General features: G+C 34.1%; 2 protein-coding genes across 4 annotated transcripts in view; one reads left to right on the top strand and one right to left on the bottom strand.

Moving 5' to 3' along the window:
* The first annotated feature begins 898 nt into the window (after positions 1-898).
* The window catches only part of LOC113516522 (von Willebrand factor A domain-containing protein 8), a 42,139-nt gene continuing 22,219 nt past the window's right edge, over positions 899-20,818 (top strand). The window contains exons 1-5 of one of the 2 annotated variants that reach the window (XM_052897260.1): positions 899-1,250; positions 6,451-6,574; positions 7,467-7,602; positions 7,956-8,123; positions 9,086-9,250. In XM_052897260.1, the coding sequence (XP_052753220.1) occupies positions 1,067-1,250; positions 6,451-6,574; positions 7,467-7,602; positions 7,956-8,123; positions 9,086-9,250 (777 nt within the window). In that variant the 5' untranslated portion in view covers positions 899-1,066. Of the gene's footprint in view, positions 1,251-2,757; positions 5,712-6,450; positions 6,575-7,466; positions 7,603-7,955; positions 8,124-9,085; positions 9,251-20,818 lie in introns of those variants that run through there. The other variant, XM_052897261.1, reaches the window with a different exon arrangement.
* On the bottom strand, positions 9,962-14,842 carry LOC113513948 (uncharacterized). Of its 2 annotated transcripts, none has more exons than XM_052897263.1 (2): positions 14,627-14,842; positions 9,962-11,166 (listed from the first exon to the last, which is right to left on the bottom strand). In XM_052897263.1, the coding sequence occupies exon 2, from the start codon at positions 11,042-11,044 to the stop codon at positions 9,977-9,979; it is 1,068 nt and encodes a 355-aa protein (XP_052753223.1). In that variant the 5' UTR covers positions 11,045-11,166; positions 14,627-14,842; the 3' UTR covers positions 9,962-9,976. The 2 variants fall into 2 exon arrangements, with proteins under 2 accessions (XP_052753223.1, XP_052753222.1); XM_052897262.1 differs by having other exon boundaries at positions 9,962-11,169.

A 20,818-nucleotide genomic window follows, 5' to 3' on the forward strand; every position in this document is an offset into this window, starting at 1 on the left:
ATTTACAAATCGTAAATCATTCCATCTGGAATTGCAGTGTTCGTACGTAACCTGCCTGCTAACCATCACAGGTACTGTTTATTTGATTGTCACCGTTGTACGTATAAAAACACTGGTATATACAAATATATTGATACCGCGTTTATAAGCGAATTGAATCGAAGTACGGCAGTCAAAGATCTGCAACGCACTAGCAGTATGTGAACCTTAAACTGAGATAAAATAAATAGGTACTAATATGTTATCATAGTGCGATAAAAACGATTTATCTAATAATTTAGATATAATTTGAATATTATAAACAATGGAGTGAGTTTCGTCTGTCTGTATATTGATCTGTATATGTAAACAAAATAACGGAAGTGGTAAAATTAATAGAAATATCTTGTAGGGTGTGACAATAAATTGCAAAAAAGATTATGAAAAATATGTTGCGTGATTTCAATGAGTCAAGTATGATTGACTTGACCTTTGACCTTAAATATTATTATTTTTTTATTTTAAGCACCTGACTTTTAAAAACAACCTTGACCTTTGATCTTAAATTGTTATTATATAATTGCGTTTTGGTGATATTATTAGTATTTTAAAGACCTAAATTTTTCACCTTAAAATATCGATTTTAACAAATATTTCAAGCGACCTTTGAAGGATGTAAACTTTACATTTGATTTTGAAATATAAACTTTCACTGAGGAAAAACAGTTTTAAATAATTATTTCCTGTATTATATTGAGTCTTTTTTCGACGGTGTTTCATTTTTACAGCCTCATCAAAATCGTTTCAATTTTAAAAATATAGTTCATTATAAATTTAAACAGGGTTAGAACGTAATGCAAGAAATATAATCTCGAGAACGTATCCTAAACAAATCAGCTGAGAGTAACGTCACCTTGACATCTTGTCGCGTTTTATTTAGACTTTGGACTTGCGGATTATTTATCAATTATTATAATAAGTAGTCATATTTAGTTTATGTCATGAGTTGCAAGTATTAAATTAAGTAATAGTTAAGCTAGGTGTGTTTTTTTATGTGTATTTAGAAAGTTATTTCATGTAAACTATAATGTATAATCCAGCAGTGACAATTCGACGAATTGATGTTTTGATACGTATAGTGAACGGTCGTAAGGCAATATTAAGTGCTAATTTGGTAAGGGCTTACTCTAGTGAAGAGAAAGTTACTATAGGAGATGTTACCAAGGAGATCAAAGGTGCAGAAAAGGTGGAATATGTTCCTAGAAAGTATTGTAAGTGCATGGTTTAAAGTTTGTTTTCATAACCTTAGAATCGCATGTAATTACTTTAAAATACACTTTGTACTCAGCTCTTGGTTAGTGGATGCCCTTAGGCCTCTTAACTATATGATATGCAACAGCTATATTATGTTTTTTGATTTATTTTATACAAGTGTTAATTTACTATTAGTAAGGGTGGCAAAATGTGAATGTGAAAGGTGGCTGCTGACGATCTTGTAGACTCTCTTCCATATATTTATAATTCTTCATAACAATGTTTTGTATCCTTTATTTATATACTAGCGACCTGCTCCAGCATGGTATGGTTGATCTTAAATTTTTTTAAAGTAAAAAATAGCTTTAATTACTCACTGATAATGTCGCTTTCATTAGGTAAAAGAATAATTAACATTAATAAAGTATTTTTTGAGTTTATCCATTTGTTTGCGCTTGAAGGTGAGAAGCTTTTGGTTGAAATGAAATGCTTGTCCGTGCCTCAAGTTTTATAATAAATTAAAATAAATACAAAAGTGCGTGTAGTTCTATCCGTTAACAAAATTTGAATGTTTGACCTTCTAGCGGTTAAACGGTCTATATCTATGGTTCTAATATTGCAAGTGCGAAAAATTTAACTTTTATTAAAACAACTATAATGTCTAATCTTGAACATGCCCCCGGCCTTGGAAGCTTCAGCTTTCAATTTTAAAACTACAACACTAGAATTAGTCATCAAGTAAGGGACATATCTTGCTGTAAGCGCGTCTCACGACACCTGACGATGTGCGAATATCGGCTACTCTAGTGATGCCGTCTTTGCCAGGGAAGATCTTCACTATTCGACCGAGATGCCATTTTAGCGGCGGTAGGTTGTCGTCCTTAATAACTACTAGCATATCAGGCTGCAGTTGAAGTGTGTTCTTCCTTCCTTTAGTCCTTATTTGAAGTTCTGACACGTATTCCTTCGCCCAACGGGACCAAAATTGCTGTCGAATCTGCTCAACTCGTTGATAACGTGTCAGTCGATGAACAGGCGTCTCAGTGAAGTCATCACTAGCAGGCGCAGTAAGTGGACGTCCCACCAGAAAATGGCCTGGACTAAGAGGCGACAAATCTTGTGGATCTGAGGACATAGGGCTTAAAGGACGGGAGTTCAGGACCGCTTCAATTTGTGTCAACACTGTACTGAACTCCTCGTAGTTTAAGTGCGCGTTTCCTACTATACGACGTAAAATATTCTTACAGGACCGAATTCCAGCTTCCCATAATCCGCCAAAATGAGGCGCATAAGGCGGTATGAATGTGAATTGAATATTCTGAGCCGTGGCATATTCTATAATCTGTGACGAACAATTAGCTAAAAAATGTTTAAAGTCATTCATCAATCCAACAAAATTTCTACCATTATCAGAAAAAATCTCACATGGTTTGCCACGCCTAGATATAAATCTCTTTAATGCTAATAAATATGCATCTGTTGACAAGTCACTGACGAGTTCTAAATGTACAGCGCGCGTTACAAAACAAATAAATAAGCACACATAGCATTTTGTCGTCCTAGCACCTTTACCCTTACGATTAAGTATGAGTATTGGTCCGGCGTAGTCCACCCCAGAACGCATAAAAGGAAAGCCCGAAGTTAAGCGTTCCTTTGGTAAATCTCCCATAAGGGGAGTAGGGGTCATACCTCTCAAGCGTTTACAAATAATGCAATCATAAACAACCTTCCTTGCTAAGTTTCTACCGCCAATTGGCCACCACGTTTCACGTAAGTTATAAAGAAGCGCCTGTGGAGCTGCGTGCAACAACTGCTTGTGTTCGTGTCTGAATAGTAGTAGGGAGAAAATATGTTTAGATGAAATTAAAATCGGATGTTTTTTATCAAAATTAAAGTCGGGAGAATTTACAATCCGACCACCAACACGAATTAGTTTATTTTTATCAATAAATAAATTTAATTTAGACAAATTATGTTTATTAACTAGAGTACTATTATTTGTGAGTAACCTATACTCATCTGGAAACGATTCTAGTTGAGACAGTCGAGCCAAAGTTATATCAGATTCCCTCAATTCATCGACAGTGAGAGTACCTGACCGTTGAGTATTTTTATTGCGCGTATTATGAATAAAACGTTGTATATACGCGACAGTTCGTCTCATGCGACTATATTGAGAAAATCTAACAAATGGAAATAATGTACGTTCGCAGTCTTGATCAGTAGCGTAGGAATGCGTCACACTGGATTTCAGCTCAGGCAATAGTTGCTGAGAGTCAAATGAATTTAACGGTACATTATTGCAACTGAAGTTAGTGTGACGAAGAAAAGATGGGCCTTCCCACCATAAAGTAGAAGATGAAAGGTCCTCCATCTGAACACCGCGCGAGACCAGATCAGCTGGGTTTTCCTTCCCACTGACATGACTCCATGGAAGTTCCTTCCCCAACTCATATATTTCTGCCGTTCTATTTTGTACAAAAGTTTTTTGTACTAAATAGAAGAGTCCTTCTTCTGAGACCTTGCATTCGAGTGCCAGCTGCTTTAGACACCTAACAATAAGAAACGGTGCGGAGGCTGTCCCATACGTTACCGTGTTTAATTGATAAATACCTAATGGTTCAGATGGATTGTCACGCCACACAATCAACTGGAGATCGCGTTGTAATTCGTTTAGGAGACACTGCCTGTACATCTTTTCGACGTCTGCACAAGCAGTGTACCTATGTTGTCTGAAACGAAGCAAAATGTCAACTAAATCACCCTGCACTGGAGGTCCGATTTGTTGAATGTCATTTAAAGACACTCCACTACTTGTGGCGGCACTCGCATCGAACACCACGCGAAGTTTTGTTGTGCTGCTGTGCTCACGATACACGCCGTGATGAGGTAAAAAGAAGTGTGGGGTTCCATATAAAGTTACTCGCGTCATATGATCTAATTCGATGTATTCGTGTATAAATTTAAAATATATTTTTTTATAGTTAGAATTACGTTCTAATTGCCTCTCTAGTGCCAAAAAACGACGTTCAGCTTGTGACAAAGATTCACCCAAAACAGATGGCGACTGTTTCAGTGGCAAGCTGACGCAAAACCTTCCGTCACTATTGCGCGTGGTAGTACGAATGAAAGCTTCCTCACTAGAGCGTTCTTCGTCAGTCTGTATGTCACTAGTTTTAGGCACCTCTTCTAACTCCCAAAACCGTCGTAACTGAGTGTCAATAGATTGAGTGAAGTTACATTGGACAGACGTATTGATATTGTGCGTGTTAAACTCAATAGGCCCTGAAATAATCCAACCTAACCTTGTATTTTGTAAAAAGGGTCCATTGGGTAATCTCATTTTACCCTCGCATAATAAGTCCCAAAATAAGTCTGCGCCTATTAAAATATCAATATTTTGAGATTCATAATATTGTGGATCAGCCAGCTGTATATAGTCAGGTATCATAAACGACTGCGCGCGTTGACTATACATAGCAGTAGGTAGCGTAGATGTAATGTGCGGCAACACAAAACATTTAATGCGTGCGGAGTAATTTTCAATGCGTGATTTGATCTCGATATCACATATCTGTGATGACGTTGTTACTGTGTTGCCGACACCTCGAATTTCGCAAGTGGACTGTATTAAGTTTATATTAATTAAATCGCATAGTGGTTTAGAAATAAAACAATGTTGACTACCACAGTCGAGAAGCGCGCGTGCTAAGTGAAACTTATTGTACCTATCGGCTATCTCGACTATAGCTGTAGACAATATAACGGGTCGCATAGTAGATTGTTTGTGAATTAAATTAGAATTATCTATGTGTGCACTGTTTACTCGAGACGAATGAATTTGCGCGGGGATGGACGGCGCGGGCGGTGCGACGGTCGCGGGGGTCATTTGACTAGAACCCGGGGTTTCGTTGTCGGCTAGATGCATTGATACGACCGCTACTCGATCAGTCACGTTATTATGAATAAGCGTGTTGTGTTTTTTAAAACACAGTCTGCAAGGTCCAAATTTGCACATACTAACTGAATGCCCTGGACGTAAACAGTTCTCACATAATTTATTTGCGGTTATAAATTGCAGTTTAGCGTCTAAGTTAGTGTCCAAAAATGTTTGACATGAATAAAGTGGATGATCAGCGTTACACATTAAACACGATTTCTTAGTAGACGTGATTCGACCTTGCTGTGACTTATTGGTGGAAACATTGCAGTGCACTCACGGTGTGACACAATTGAAGCGAAGGAGATGGGGTTAGGGAGGATGGCAGACCGTTCCGGAATGCGCTTATGGACGATTGCTGTCTGCTGCTGCTCCTCCGACGCCTTAACCTCGATCCTTACTAGATGTCTTCTCACTTCTCGTAGTCCAAAACTTGTATGATGAATTGGCATACGATGAATCCAATGGTCGCTGACTCGTACTTTTCGTATTATTATTCGGCAACGAAGGTCCAAAACACGTATGTTTGCGCTTGAAGGTGAGAAGCTTTTGGTTGAAATGAAATGCTTGTCCGTGCCTCAAGTTTTATAATAAATTAAAATAAATACAAAAGTGCGTGTAGTTCTATCCGTTAACAAAATTTGAATGTTTGACCTTCTAGCGGTTAAACGGTCTATATCTATGGTTCTAATATTGCAAGTGCGAAAAATTTAACTTTTATTAAAACAACTATAATGTCTAATCTTGAACACCATTATATACAAAAAAATTAATCTTTTCTCTTTATATAAGTAATATTAGTTTAGATAGATACATACTTATTAGTTTTTAATATTATTACTTTCATAAAATTTTGAATTTTTAAATAAATTTTTAAATTAAGATAAAGTATTAAATTTAACTGTATTATATTGTCAATTTGAAACAATATTCATGATTCCATTTTTATCAAAATCATTTAATTGTATATTGGCTCTATATTAATTTTATGAAGTTTAAAGGTAGATCCTTTGTATAACAAAAGTATATTATGTTGTATATGTACTTACTCTGTATAATTTGGAATTGTTTATTCTTTTGTGCTATTCTTTTTTAAGTAAATATTTAAAAGTAATCTGTAATTATTTAGAAACAATTTCAGAATAGCTTTGTTACTTAAAAAGCAAACAGAAATAATGAGTAGTCCAGGTGATATAGAAACTAAATATTAATAATATACTGAAATTACATAAAATTGAAATTTATTTATCTTCTATGTCCATATTTTTTTTCTACAGTGACTCTGGATAATTCTGAATTGAAGTCACTATCACAGAGTACTCTCAGAAATTTGAGATGGATGATGCAGAAGGATTTACTTGGTCAGGACATGTTCCTGCTTGGAAGACCTGGACCTGGAAGGTAATGTTGCACTATCATTTATCATTATATCAGTTGCTGAATATAGGCCTCCCCCATAAGGGGGATTTTGCCATTAATTGTCATTCTTGGCAGGTGGGTTGGTGACCACAGTTAGCCTTTAGTGGTGTTTTAAAAGAAATGCTGCTGCCCATCTCTTAATCATTAAATTCCCTTATTTTTAGATTTACTTTAATTTTAAGCTTAGTTGCCTCATACGACACCCACAGGAAACGATGAGGTGGCTATGTGGCAGCACTATTAATTTTTATTAATCTTATTAGTTTAATAAAGTTCTTTCTAGAAAATGATATAGGGGATATTAAAAAAAATATTATATACCAGAGGGAGACTTTGTACAAAAGTCGATTGTTAGGGTACCTCTGTCCTATTCATGTTTCAACCATAAAGCAGTTGTGTTTGCATGGCTGTGTTTTGGTTTGAAGGGTGGGATATGGCGTGAATTTACTGGGTACAGAGGAATAACACCTGAGTCCTCAGGAATGGCAACGCATGGAGGGTATCATGGGCGAAACAGTAAACTCTGTAATGTCCATGGTACTGCTCATGTCTATAGGCGATGGTTACCACTTTCCATTAGGTGGGCCGTCAGCTTGTTTGCCATTCTAAGTTGTATAAAAAAAAATAACCATAGTACTAGTAGCCTAAATAATAATTTTTATACTTGTTGTTTATTTATATGTATGTTTGATTCACCATCATGTATAAATTACTGCACAAAATCAAAGGTGTTTTTCATAATTGTATTCCAGAAGGATTAATTAAAAATTTTGTGTATGTTTTATCTTGGAGTAATTTTATTATTGATACTATCATGAAATATGTTAAATCTGTGATTTAATATGTGTTAAAAAATTGTATGTTTTTATGACAGGAGAAAAGTTGCTCTACAGTACCTGGAGCTCACACAGCGGGAGCTGGAGTATGTGGCTTTGTCCCGGGACACTACAGAAGCAGATCTGAAGCAGCGGAGGGAGATTCAGAGCTCTACAGCTAAATATTTTGACCAGGTACTTACTATTTATTATTTATTGATTACTTTTATAAAAATATATGATGTAAAATTAGTAAATGGTACCACAAACTTTAAGTTAGATCTTCAGGTGCACTATTGTGAAAATTGCATCCAATTTGGTGCGGTAGTTTTTGTGTAATGCGTGAACAATCATCCAAAACAAAATAATTCTAATAAATTAATAATTGATATGGACTTCTGCAAGATAGTTTCTAGTAAAATATTAACATTCATACACACAGACAAAAATTCTTAAAAAATATTGTTTTTAAGAATTATTATATTGCCCTTATACATTTAAATACGATTTAATTATACATTTAGCCCTTTTATATTATTTGTCAATAGAGTGCGGTGCGCGCAGCTATAAAAGGCCGAGTACTGGTTATTGAAGGCATAGAGAAGGCAGAGCGTAATGTGTTGCCAGTATTGAACAATTTATTGGAGAATAGAGAGATGCATTTAGAAGACGGAAGGTTTTTAGTACCCGCATCCAGATATGATAAACTATTAGAGGTAAGTGTTTTTATTAATTACTAGATTTTGCTCTTGACTTTGTCTGCGTCACTGGGATATGTTGATTGACCGGGATAATAATAAACACAATGTTAAAAAAAGACTGATTGTGGTAAAACCAGTTAGTTATTCAGTTTTTTTTAATGGGTAACAATGGAATGGTAACCCCGCCCGCGCCATCGGTATACACCGGCGAGGCACCAGCGAGAGATGATAGGTGAGGATGGAGCAGGTCAGTTAGGCCATCGTGACGAATTCAACAATTGAAAGAATTGTTCACGAAAGTTTCCAACTCTGCACCTACTTTATACTTTGAAATTTTTTTTAATACATGTGTGCCATCAAAATCCAAATTTTCAATAACAACTTAATGAGGATTTTTTTTTTTATTAAAAACAAGCATACGGCCCGTATTATGGTAAACGGGATTATTGCCCATGGATTCTTGTAACACCAGGGACCTTACACTCGCGTTGCCAACTAATATTATTGCATGATTAACGTTTTAGTTCCGTAGCACAACATTTTTCAAATGATCAATCAAAACCATTGAAATTTTTGAAAATTGATACAATTGCGACGTTGCTATACTTCATTATGAACACTGTCAACAGAAAACACATCAGTTTGAATTGATCTACTGATATACTATTCTATTTTTTTTTTATAATTATTTTAAATTATTAAAAAGTTAGTAAAGTTTTAGTTTTTTAAAAAACAAGTTCTATCCTGTTCTGTAACAGTACGAAAGTATAATATCTTTATAATCTGTATCATTAACTGAAGGGAACAATAAAGATTTATTTATTCATTTATCTTAATCGGTTTAATGGCAAGCTGTGAGCTTACTCTATTATTCCTGAGGACTGACATGATACGAGTGTCACAGTATACTACATGATCAAAATAAAAGAAAAAAAAAACCTATAGTGCTTACTCACAATATATGTTACTTTTACCAGGAACACGGCCCCGAAGAGTTATCGAAGTGGCGTCTGGTTAGAGTGGACGAGAATTTCAGAGTCATAGCTCTGGGTCTGCCGGTTCCCCGGTACAGCGGGCAACCGCTCGATCCGCCCCTACGCTCTCGGTTTCAGGCCAGGGACGTTGCCACTATTGGATTTGGGGTGAGTTTTTTACTATTTGTAGATTTTGCGCCACAAAAAACATTGACCTTATTTGTCATATTGAATAGTGAGTTACTATTAGATATTAAATTGGTATAAACCTACATTATTTATAAGTATTTACTTTTTAATAACAATAATATAATTATTAGATGTCCATATTCATATAAGTAACACGAGAAATATAAAAAAATCCTCCATATAATTGAAATATCGAAATTTGATCATAAAAATATAGATTTTGGAAACTTTATGACAAGTACTAATGGCGGGAAATGATTATCAGCGTCCCTCTTAAAATATCAACAAAAGCTAAACTGCTGTTACCAAACAACCTGCCAAGCATGGTAATTCTTGGCAAAATCCCCCCAATGATAAACTTCTATAAGAGATGGTCTCGTTCTTTATGGCGGTATCAGTGGACATATAACAGCTAATATGATGATGATCATGACGAGTACTTCAATTTTTCGTACCTACTCTACTACTTATTTATTTAAACTTTATCGACCAATAATATGTGGTACAAAAAGCAGATTTAATGCTACAAGTAATAAATTATATATTCCAATATATGGTTTGTTCATAACCCATATGTAAATTCACTACCCTCCGGTTTAGTGGAATACAACGATGTGAATAGTAACTATAGATTGTTAAAGCATTTAGAATTATCAGATAGGGCTATTTTATAAAATAATCACATCTCAATCCTTTCAGAATTCTTTATTTTACAATTGAAGATTTTTGTGACAAAAGACTCTCAGTTCTACTCGTTATGTTTGCATTTAATTTCTTGGCTACCTCTGGTATGAATATGTGCACTTGCTTTTTAGTGCTCTTATTAATGTCCGGTATCAATTTCTTACTAACTAAATCAGCGTATTGCTTTTCTACCGCGCTACGTTCCGTAGCAACTTTGTGCCGTGTCTCCGCCATGTTGTTTCTCAACTCTCTGGACTTTGTTTTGTTGGTGGTCTCTTTTATTTTCGCATTGCTCTCGTTTCGTGACGTGCACTTCATGTTCCGTGACTGCCGCGCGTAGTTCTCAATTGTATTCGCCGACGTCGGCACATAAAAATCGTGCCGATCGATAATACCACTGTGTGATTTCTCACTGTCGCACGCTTTCGTCAAAGGGATTTTGCCTCTAACGTCTACGGCAGTTTTAGACTTCATCAAATTGTAATTCCTCCTCTGGATCTCGGGCCAACTGTGTCTCGGCTGGGCTATTCTTTCTGCGTCTTCAGAGCCAAGCAAATTCACTTTTCCGGCCAAGTCTAACCACTGAAACACCCTGTCAGACAGCTCAGTATTCTCCTTAACCTCCGTCCTGGCCGTTCTGTTGAGTCTCAAATTCTTCATGGTCAAATTAAAGCTAGTATTGGATCTGTAGCTGTCAAATTCGTTCAGAGGCTGCGGAGTCGCCTTTATAATAAACTCGTCTTCAGACTCTGGTTCTATATCCGTTAGATTCAAGTGTTCTATGTCGAGGTCGTATAAGTTTTTTCTTTGCGGTCGAATCGCAATATGAGACCTATCGCTCCTTATCACAAAGTCCAATTTTCTCAAGCAGTCTTCCAAACTGTCGTCGTGACTGTTCAGCCTGGAATTCCTTGACCGCGTAGTAAATTTCGTGTTCGTTGTACTAGCAGAAGAATGCGGACGTCGCTTCTTCGCGTTAAGTTTTATTAAGTATGGATCGTCATGTGAGAGTATGGCGTGCCGGAAGCCATCCACCCAGATCGTCCTCACGTACATAGGCCCCTGGGATGACTGCCAGAGTGCCGGCATATTACAGGGCACTCGAGCTAAATGCTAACGCATGCAGTCACGCGATGCCCTCTTATGCGTGCGAAAGTTCGCTTTGTCTTCATAATTGATTCGCGTTCCGTTTCGTGCACATCCTGCTGCGGCTACTGTAAGCAAACACGATAACGTATTATTCCTAATACCTACGTGCAGTTTTGTTTGTAAATAGGTTTTGAGTTATCGAAATTTACGCAGCAACTTTACTCACTTATCTAGAATATTGTACAAGAGGAATACGTAGGTACAATACACAAATGTAAGGAGAAAATTAATAAATAAGAATTATGAAGTTATGCGTGAACAGGAATGAATGAATAAGTGTGTTTAGGGTAAGCGCACTCCATCCTAGATGTTACCATCACTTACCATCAGGTGAAATAAGATCAAGTGCAAACACATCTTGTAATAAAAAAAATGCAAGAGAAGGAAATCTCGATATACAGCCCTATATCAAACCGTCACCGTGGTAATTTATGGGTACCCATGCCCAATAGTAGAATATTAATGGTTAAATGAAATGTGTATTTCTTATTAGCTAGCTATAATTCACGACTTTGCTAGTATAGGATTATATCCTTCTGTGACAAATTTAAAAGTTGTAGTCATTTAAGCGTAATTGAGTTTTATCAGAGGGAGATTTTTGGATGTCATCTCCATGAGTACCTCTGTCCTACTCTTAATTCTGTTGGTAACGATTTGTGTTTGTTCTTTTTTATGTTCTTTTTTCTATTCTTATTTATTTGTTTCTCAGATTTTCTTACTGGAGCTGCGATTTGATAAAACAGACGTTGGTCGTTAAATGGAATGTGTTTCGCGTAAAGTTAATGTATGTAGTAAATTACTTGTTTTATTTAAGAGGTAAAAATGGAATGCTTACCCCGACTGTGTTATCGGAATACGTTGGTGAGATGCTAATAAGAGATTATAAGATGAGGATGAATGCAGGCCAGTTATGGGCATAACAGAGTATACTGTTTCGTCCATGATACCCCACATGCGTTGCCATTCCTGAGAACTAGGGTGTTATTCCATTTATTGATTTTATGAAACACATAATATAGAATCTTATTACTAAGAAATAATCGAGTTCAAAGTATCATGAAACGATGATTATTTAATAGTGCAGTATCATGGTAACACCGTGCGGTTGTATGGTTATTACTAAACTATTGTACTAAATAATGGACGTAGTTTCGTAGATATATGTAAATAAAATAGGCCAAATGAGCGTACATACGCTATATATATACACACACCTATATATATATATATATATATATATATATATATATATATATATATATATATATATATATATATATATATATACAAAGAACAAATTGATAAATTTCTCGTTCCTATGAATATAGTAGATTAAAAGACGATATTAGTTCCCAAACATTAACATAAACAAAACATTATATATAGCAGCACCATGGACCATGGATGATGATACCATGGACATGACAGAGTATACTGTTTCGCCCATGAAAACCATGGTTGCAGATATTGAAACAACTCTAATTATGGACCCTGTTAAGCATAGCAAGTAGAAGGGAGGAGGACAACCATTTCTTCTTTTAGAAGTAGCTATTTTTTATTTTTATACAACTTAGAATGGCAAACAAGCTACGCCATATCCCACCCTTCAAACCGAAACACAGCCATGCAAACACAACTGCTCCATGGTTGAAACACGAATGGGACAGAGATACCCAAGCAATCGACATATAATATGTATATACATATATAAATGTGATTACTAGTGCAATGTTATATGTATCAGTTGTGCAATATTAAACTTAGATCATATCCATAGATTGGTGTGTGGTCCCGGCATAGAACGGACCACCCCTTCCTTTCCCGTGGGTACATATATATAATACAAATTTTATTTCATAAAAATCGAAACTAATGGATGAAAATTTTATTAATTCAAATGATAATTGATTTTTTTAGAAGTAGTCGTGTTATGGACATTTCAAATATGTTTTATGTTTTTAAACCAATGGGTTATCATTAAATAAAAACCAACTGAAAGCGCATGATAATAAGTTAAACGTTTCACGAGAGATTTTTATTGCGTTGAAGCTTACATCCGCGTTGGTTCCGGCCTGTTGCTCGGTAAATTGTTCCCCCATCAGCACCCCGTTAAACGTGATTAATTGAAACGTGAATGGGGTATGACTCAACGGAATTAAGCATGTACTTGCATTATTAGAGACTCAAGATGGCTGTATACTGTTATTAATTTTGTTATCGTACTGGCAACTTTTATAACTTAAAAACCAAAGATTAAGTAATTCCTTGTTCTTATAGTTCATATACAGAACTTTATCCTTTAATTATTTTAATTTCAAATATTCTTTTTTTAAATTTTGTATTCACTCTCATTATTCATGATTTAATTTGTATTCGTTGAAATTTATGTATTTAAAATAACAACTCAATTCGTCGAAAAAAATATTGTCTTTAATTTAAAAATTAAGTATTTGAATTTTTTTTTTCCAATTTAATTTCGATTTGTAATTATTGTTTTATTTATCTATCGAGGGGCATAAATTATAAGTGTAAATGTTTTTATAATAGATTTTCTATTAGTATTTATTATGAACATTTTATTATCATAAAGAAATAATCAAAATTAAGTGTTAAATTAATAATACATCTAGGTTATTTGTCTAGTAATCATGTTACATATAGGCGAATAGATAATGAAAATAAAAATTATGTATATGCTTAAAGCGTTAGTGATAATAACGGTTTACTGAACGTAATGTAAAAATATTTATTATGAAATAGGCAATTACAAATTATAAAGGAAATCAACAAATGCAAATAATATTATTTTTAACTAGCGACCCGCCCCGGCTTCTCGCGGGTATACAATACATCACATCACATTAGAAACTTCTAAATTTATCAGTGTTTCTCTACAATATTATGCATGTATTATACATATAAACCTTCCTCTTGAATCACTTCATCTATTAAAAAAAAACTGCTTCAAAATTCGTTGCGTAGTTTTAAAGATTTAAGCATACATAGGGACGGAAAGACAGCGACTTTGTTTTATACTATGTAGTGAAGTGATGAAGTGATAATGATAGATAGGGTGTCAACCGTTGTTACCTCATAATGTCATCAGTTATAAATCGAATTGAATTTTTTTTATGTGAATGAATGTACTTACAGATTGGTTCCATAGAATTTTTTTTATTAAAATAGATTCAGTTTAGTTTTAAAATGAAATTTAATTGTCCACTGCAAAAAAAAAAACCGACTTCAAGTGAGACAAAACTAGTTACTTTGAATTAAAAACTAAACTACTAAACCAATTTCTATAGGACCAATCTGCGAGTATATCCATCCATTCATTAAAAAAAAAAAAACAAATCGGCTTAGAACTGACGGAGTTATGAAATAAAAAACATGAAAGAAAAAAATACAATTGAATTGAAGACCTCTATGAAGTCACTTGTTTTGCCACAATCAAAGTTTTGTTTATTTTGAAACACAATTTTATTATAATTTGTTGAAGCAAAAAAAAAACATTATTCTTACCTGTTTATTGACACATTGTTGCGCTACAAAATTGTGGACCATCTACAAAACGCGAAGGCTCGAAAATGTGTAGACAATTCGTGATACAATGTTTACTTTCAGGTTATAATATTACATTTTTAAATTATTATTTTTTATTCCAATCTTGAATATTTCGATAGATGGTTGTAGTAATATTTGGTAGAGACGTAACGATCGACCGGCGCATTCCGTGTGACTGCCAGAAGCTCCACGAATGGGATCGGTTTTATCGTCGCGTAAGGACCGACTTACATGCAACCTTTTAACAGTATAAAACGCATGAAGTATAGCTGATAAAAACTAGGAACTTCAGCAAACTTTTCTTTACTGTTTTGTTAACTTATGAATTTGGAAAATGTAACGTGTTGTCTGGAATGGTTTTAAAATTAAATTATTTGATTTTTTCATTATATCATTGTATCGACAGTTAGCTGTTCATTGCTGAATATAGGCCTTCTTCATAAAGGGAGTTTTGCTAGCAGGAGCCACGCTTGGAAGGCGGGTTGTCAACCGCAGTTAGACTTTGGTAATGTTTTAAGAGGGACGCTGGTGCTCATTTGTCGACCATTAAGTTCCTTTAGTCACCTCTTACGTTACTTACGTTTCTCGTAGGTAACGTAGGAAGGGGTGGCCCATTCTATGCTGGGGCCACACGGAATGTAGTTGTCATTATTTTGTAAAAGAAATTATTTGATTGGATTTATGATTGCTGGATTCTGAAAATTGTTATCAGCTGAGAAGGACCCGCAAGAATCTCAACAGTCATTTTAGCTTGATATCTCCACACATACTTGAGAAAAAGGGTCTTAAAAAACAGACAACAAAATGATTCGAATTCAAATTACCTTTATTTAAATACACTTTTTTAAAAGCATATTTAAATCGTCATTTTTATGAATAGTATAAAAAGAAGAGCCCACAAGAGACTTGACGGACATGTGTGCTTATTCAATTCTACTTTATCTAAAATTTCATGATCATTTAAAAGCCGGTCCGTTATCGACTAACACCATATACATTTGTAATTGAAGCAATCGTTAATTGTTTAGTTTTTAAGAACAGTATTAAATTTATTAAAAGGTAGACCCAAAATATCCTTCGGTATCTTATTATAACATTTGATGCCCATTCCCGTAAAAAATCTAATAACTTTTTCTAAACGATATTTCAGAACAGCAAGTTTGAATTCGTATTTAGTCCCATTTGTCGTAACCCATTGTTTTCTTACTGTGATCATTTCTTGTAATTGTTTGTATCTATAATAAGTTTACTATTGTAATCCTTTGGAAGAAACAATAAAGAGTATCTATCTAGCTATCTATTAAGTGTCAAGATTATTGAGTTCGCTGTTATTTTAATTAGCAGTTTTATAGGTGGTCGTGATTTATATTAGGTAGTTTTGATATGGTTGTACATTCGAAAACTGGTAACATTTAGTTTGGAACAGTCGGATTATTGTCATATCCATTTGTTGTTATTATATTAGGCGAGTGATGTTGTATAATAAAAGGGTTGGACAGGCCACGGCGAAATGCGTTCTACTAATAGCATTAGCGTATAATAAATTCCCTTACGGTTCCGAATAATTTACGTAACAGGAAATCGAACTGTTAGTTTGCACGAAACGTTAAGTTTTATGTCCGCAAATAAGTAGTTTCGGGGAACCGAAGTTTGTTTTGTAATGAAGCGGAATTGATAGCGATACTATCTCTGTCAGTTTGAAAATTATGTGAAACGGGTGGGAAGTAGAACTATTTGGGTAGATACACGATTTATACAAAATGCTATACTAATATAGAACTAGCTATATCCCCTGGATTTGTTGGTCGTCGTATTGCAATGTTGAATGGTCTTCTTTAAGAAATTAATTAATCAAATGCAAAAAAGATTTTTTAAAATTCGAATGTTAGTTCCAGAGGTTAGTACGTTCAAACAAACAAAACCTTCTCTTTTATTGTATTATTATAGATTTATCGTGGCGAAATTCTAACTCCGCGTATGTAAATTTTTTTTTATTTGGGGATAAATAAAAAAACTGAGTCCAGTATTTGTCCGTGTTGTATAAATTTCTATTTGTATTGTATTTTTATTTTTTAGTGATAACCTTGAATATGGGATAACTGTTTAAAATCCAGAGGTAAACCGCATTACTTTTAACCGTCGAATCAAATTTAAAATGCCAGAAATTGACTTCGGCGATTTTTTTTATGATATTAAAATTGGAATGGCAACCTCACCTATTTGTGTATATGTTACGTTATGAAGGTAGTGTTCGGTGATATGTGAACATGAGTCAGGTCAATTGGTGCATCGTGACAAATTCATCAGGAAATTAATCAGGATGGTTTTCAGACGGGACAATATAAAGTCCCCATTACTAATAACTCGTCCTCTCCAATTAAGAAATGTTAGAACTTCAATGACATTAAACAAATGACTAGTCGATTTGTATTCGTATAATGTCCTTTGGTATATTTAATTATATTTATCTAGGTAGGTAAATAGCCCGGTGAGTCACGAATAACTAGAATTGCTACAGAACTAAGAACTACAGTAAAGTCACAGCTATCTGACAAAACTAAGCACGAGTGATACCTGTGTTTGATAGTGTCACTCTAACTCCAACGTGATAGACAAAAGGAATTTCACTAGTGGTAGATAATATTTTTGATGATAGACAAAGAATCTTTTAGTTTTAGATAGTTTAAGATTGTGTTAAAAAAAAACTTTTTTTTTTGTGACAAAACCAGTTATTTTGATTTCAATATTAAATCATTCAAAGTTGATTCGATTTTGATAAAATATCTATGAGACCAATCTATAAGTATCATATCGTGTCAGATAAAAATAGAATTTTCCAAATCGGTTTAGAATTAACAGAGTTATAAGGTAAAAAACGTAAAAAAAAAAACTATCGAATTGCGACCCTCTCTTTTTGAACTCGGTCGATGAGATACTAATTTCCTTTTTTGTTTTGCTCTACTGTTGCCCACTCACTATCTCCTATGCCACTGTCTTTGTTAGGTTGACTAGAAGAGATCTGCTTTAGAATTTATACCACTAAAGTGGAAAACAAGCATACGGCCCACCTGATGGTAAGCGGTTACCGTAGTATTTGAATGCCTGCAATACCAGGGGTATTACGCGCGCGTTGCCGACCCTGAAGAAACCTCTTCATTCCCCTTTAGAAGAACCCCATGCTGTAGTTCATCTTTGCTTACATTAAAACTAATTCTTATTATTACTGTATGTTTTAATGCATTAAAGAATATATCATTCTTTCGGTGAGAATTATTCGATAACTTAGTTACATTTATTTATTCTTTATTGCACAACAAAAATTTTGAACAAGTGATGAGCTTAATGTCATATCCCTACCAGCTAACCATTAGGTAAAAACAGAAAGCGTATGAAGGGCAGATGTGGTGAAAAATATGTGACATAATTATAGTAACATACTGAAGTAATTATACATAATTCATAAAAAAATATACATATAATACCTCTAAATACTTCATGCATGTAGTTAATACAAGTTAAATAGTCTCAATGTATTTAGCATTATTATAAACTTACGTAGTTTCTCAATGCTAATAGATCATGTTTTTTGTAATTCTAAAGTTTTGCAATAAAAAATAAAAATATAAAAAAAAAATCATAAACGTTACATTCTCAATAAGTTGTAATGGAATAGACCATAGATAATTATACAGACATTGTAAAACTGTAGACCAACAAGTCCCATAATTGTCTGTGTGCCAAACTTTTATAATTATCTCGTTGGAACGTTCATTACGTGGGTTCCTTACTAATAAGTTGTCAGAATTAATTGCGGGAAAATTGTTTCCTTGGTGGGCTGTAGTTAATGGGGCCCGGTCATGGCATGTTACGGCTACAGTGGGTTGGTTTTATACTCACTACTTAGTTGTATTCACTACGGACATTTTACGAGTTTCATGCAATATTTTACAAAATAAATTTGATACAGTTTTGTTATTTAATATTTGTTAATCTATTAATATGGACATTTTTTATATAACTTTGGTACGTTAGGTGTTATGTCGTATAGGGAGGTCAAAGAGTCAAAGCTATAGCTTGGAATAGAGCAGGCTGAAAGAAAATGCATGAATTAGTTGCACCGACAAGAAAAAAGACTTAAATGAAAGGAGAAATAGACAACTTTAGTGGCAAGTAAGCATATGGCTTGTCTGATGGAAAACAGAGTTACTGTAGCCTATGGACGCCTGTAACATTAGGAATATCACGCTCGAGTTGTCTGCTCTTAGAGAGTCCCATATTAATGTATTATATATTTATATATATGGTCATAAGTAATGCTTGTAAATTGGAATATTTATTTTTAACCGATTTTATAATTAAAGATTGTGTCTCACAAAAAGAGCCTACTTCAATTGTTACAAAACCAGTTGTTTTGATCTAAAAACTAAACTACTAAATAGATTTTAATAAAATTTCTATGGCACCAATATGAAAGCATATTCTATCAGATAAAAAAAGAATCTTCTAAATCGGTTTACGAATGACGGAGTTATGAGGTGACAACAAAAAAAAACAACCGAATTAAGAATCTGCTTCCTTTTGGAGTCGGTTAAAAAGACAGTCGTGTTGATGTTACTTATAGATAAAGTTTGTTAAAAATACATTCCCAGTTCCCAGTTTATGTCACTTACTGTCGCGTGTTTTGCCCGCCGCGCGGTGCCGGGGCGTAAATCTCATACTTTTTTCTTCTATTTAAGACAGTTGCGTTGTTTGTTTTACGCCGAAAAGCGTTTTCGATGTATACACCTTTATGTTTTATGGGGCGAGGGTTTTTATGATAGCGCTATTTTCGTATTTGTTTGTCGGTTTCAGAATATCCATGATATATGTGCGGCATAGTTGACACTTTAGTGGTTTGTTTATTTATGACTAGTTTTGTCGAGCGGCTTTGTCAACGTGACCAGGACATATTCATTGAATAAGTACATTGTGTTTTTGCATACTAAATTCATATAATACAACACTTTCAAAACTACACTTAAACTAGTCTAACTACACTACACTTAAACTACCCTAACTACACTTCACTACACTTAACCACACTACACTTAAAAATACACACATATTTACATTAATTGTTTCGAGAATTTCCAGTGATGCGACGTTTAGAATAAATATCATAATTGGATTTTATTCCTGGAACATCTACACTCAAAAATAAATATAATACTGTTTGATATATAAATTGGGCTAATATATGGTATAAATATAATATATTTTAATTATTTATACTAATATTATAAAGAGGTAAATTTGTGAGTGAGTGGATGTTCGGAGTAATCTCTGATACTTTTGATCTAATTTGGAAAGTTCTTTCACTGTTATAAAGGTGTAGTGCTATATATAGGCTACATTTTATTTTGATAAATATATATTTTCAATAATTAAACACAATAAATGTAATTTGAGTCAGCTTATGGCGTGCGCTGCCTGAACAGTTTGAAATGAAGTAATAAAATCTAGAGCAAAAATAGTCGATTCCAGATGTAATATTGAAAATAAAAATAAAGACATAGCCTATTTACGTCTTTATGCCAAATGTGGTGGGGTTAAGACGTTCCTATACGACATGACACCTAGTGTTTTCTTTATCTGTCCAAGTAGTTATTTCTGCCTTCCCTTTCCTCTTTTGCCTTCTATTTATCCGGATCTATACCGGATAATATTTACTTTTACGTCTTTTTCAATATTTTACGTAATTAACAAACCTCCAAACATCTGTACAAACAATCGCAGTTATAATATTAGTAAGATGTTGTTTAATATTACAATTTGCGGAAAATCGCTAGCTCGTAAGCTATTTATAACAGGATCATTAAAGTCAGTCGGTTGTAAACAGTCTAAATTAATTTGGCGAAGGTCGTACAAGTTGAATGCAAATTAGAGATATTAAAGCAACACAAATGTTTCATGAATGTTTTGTTTATGTTAATGTTTGGGAACTAATATCGTCTTTTAATCTACTATATTCAAAGGAACGAGAAATTTATCAATTTGTTCTTTGTATATATATATATATATATTAAGTATTTTTGTTATTGATTTTTTTATTTCACTGAGGTGTCAAACAAGCATACGACCCATCTGATGGTAAGCAGTTACCGTGGACTA

The sequence above is a fragment of the Galleria mellonella genome, unplaced genomic scaffold (assembly GCF_026898425.1).
Source record: "Galleria mellonella isolate WM207_F2 unplaced genomic scaffold, CSIRO_AGI_GalMel_v1 utg36, whole genome shotgun sequence".
NCBI lineage: Eukaryota > Metazoa > Arthropoda > Insecta > Lepidoptera > Pyralidae > Galleria > Galleria mellonella.

What these genes read in the sequence shown, in the direction of transcription:
- LOC113513948 (XM_052897263.1), bottom strand. Translation starts at nt 11,044, where the DNA reads ATGCCGGCACTCTGGCAGTCATCCCAGGGGCCTATGTACGTGAGGACG.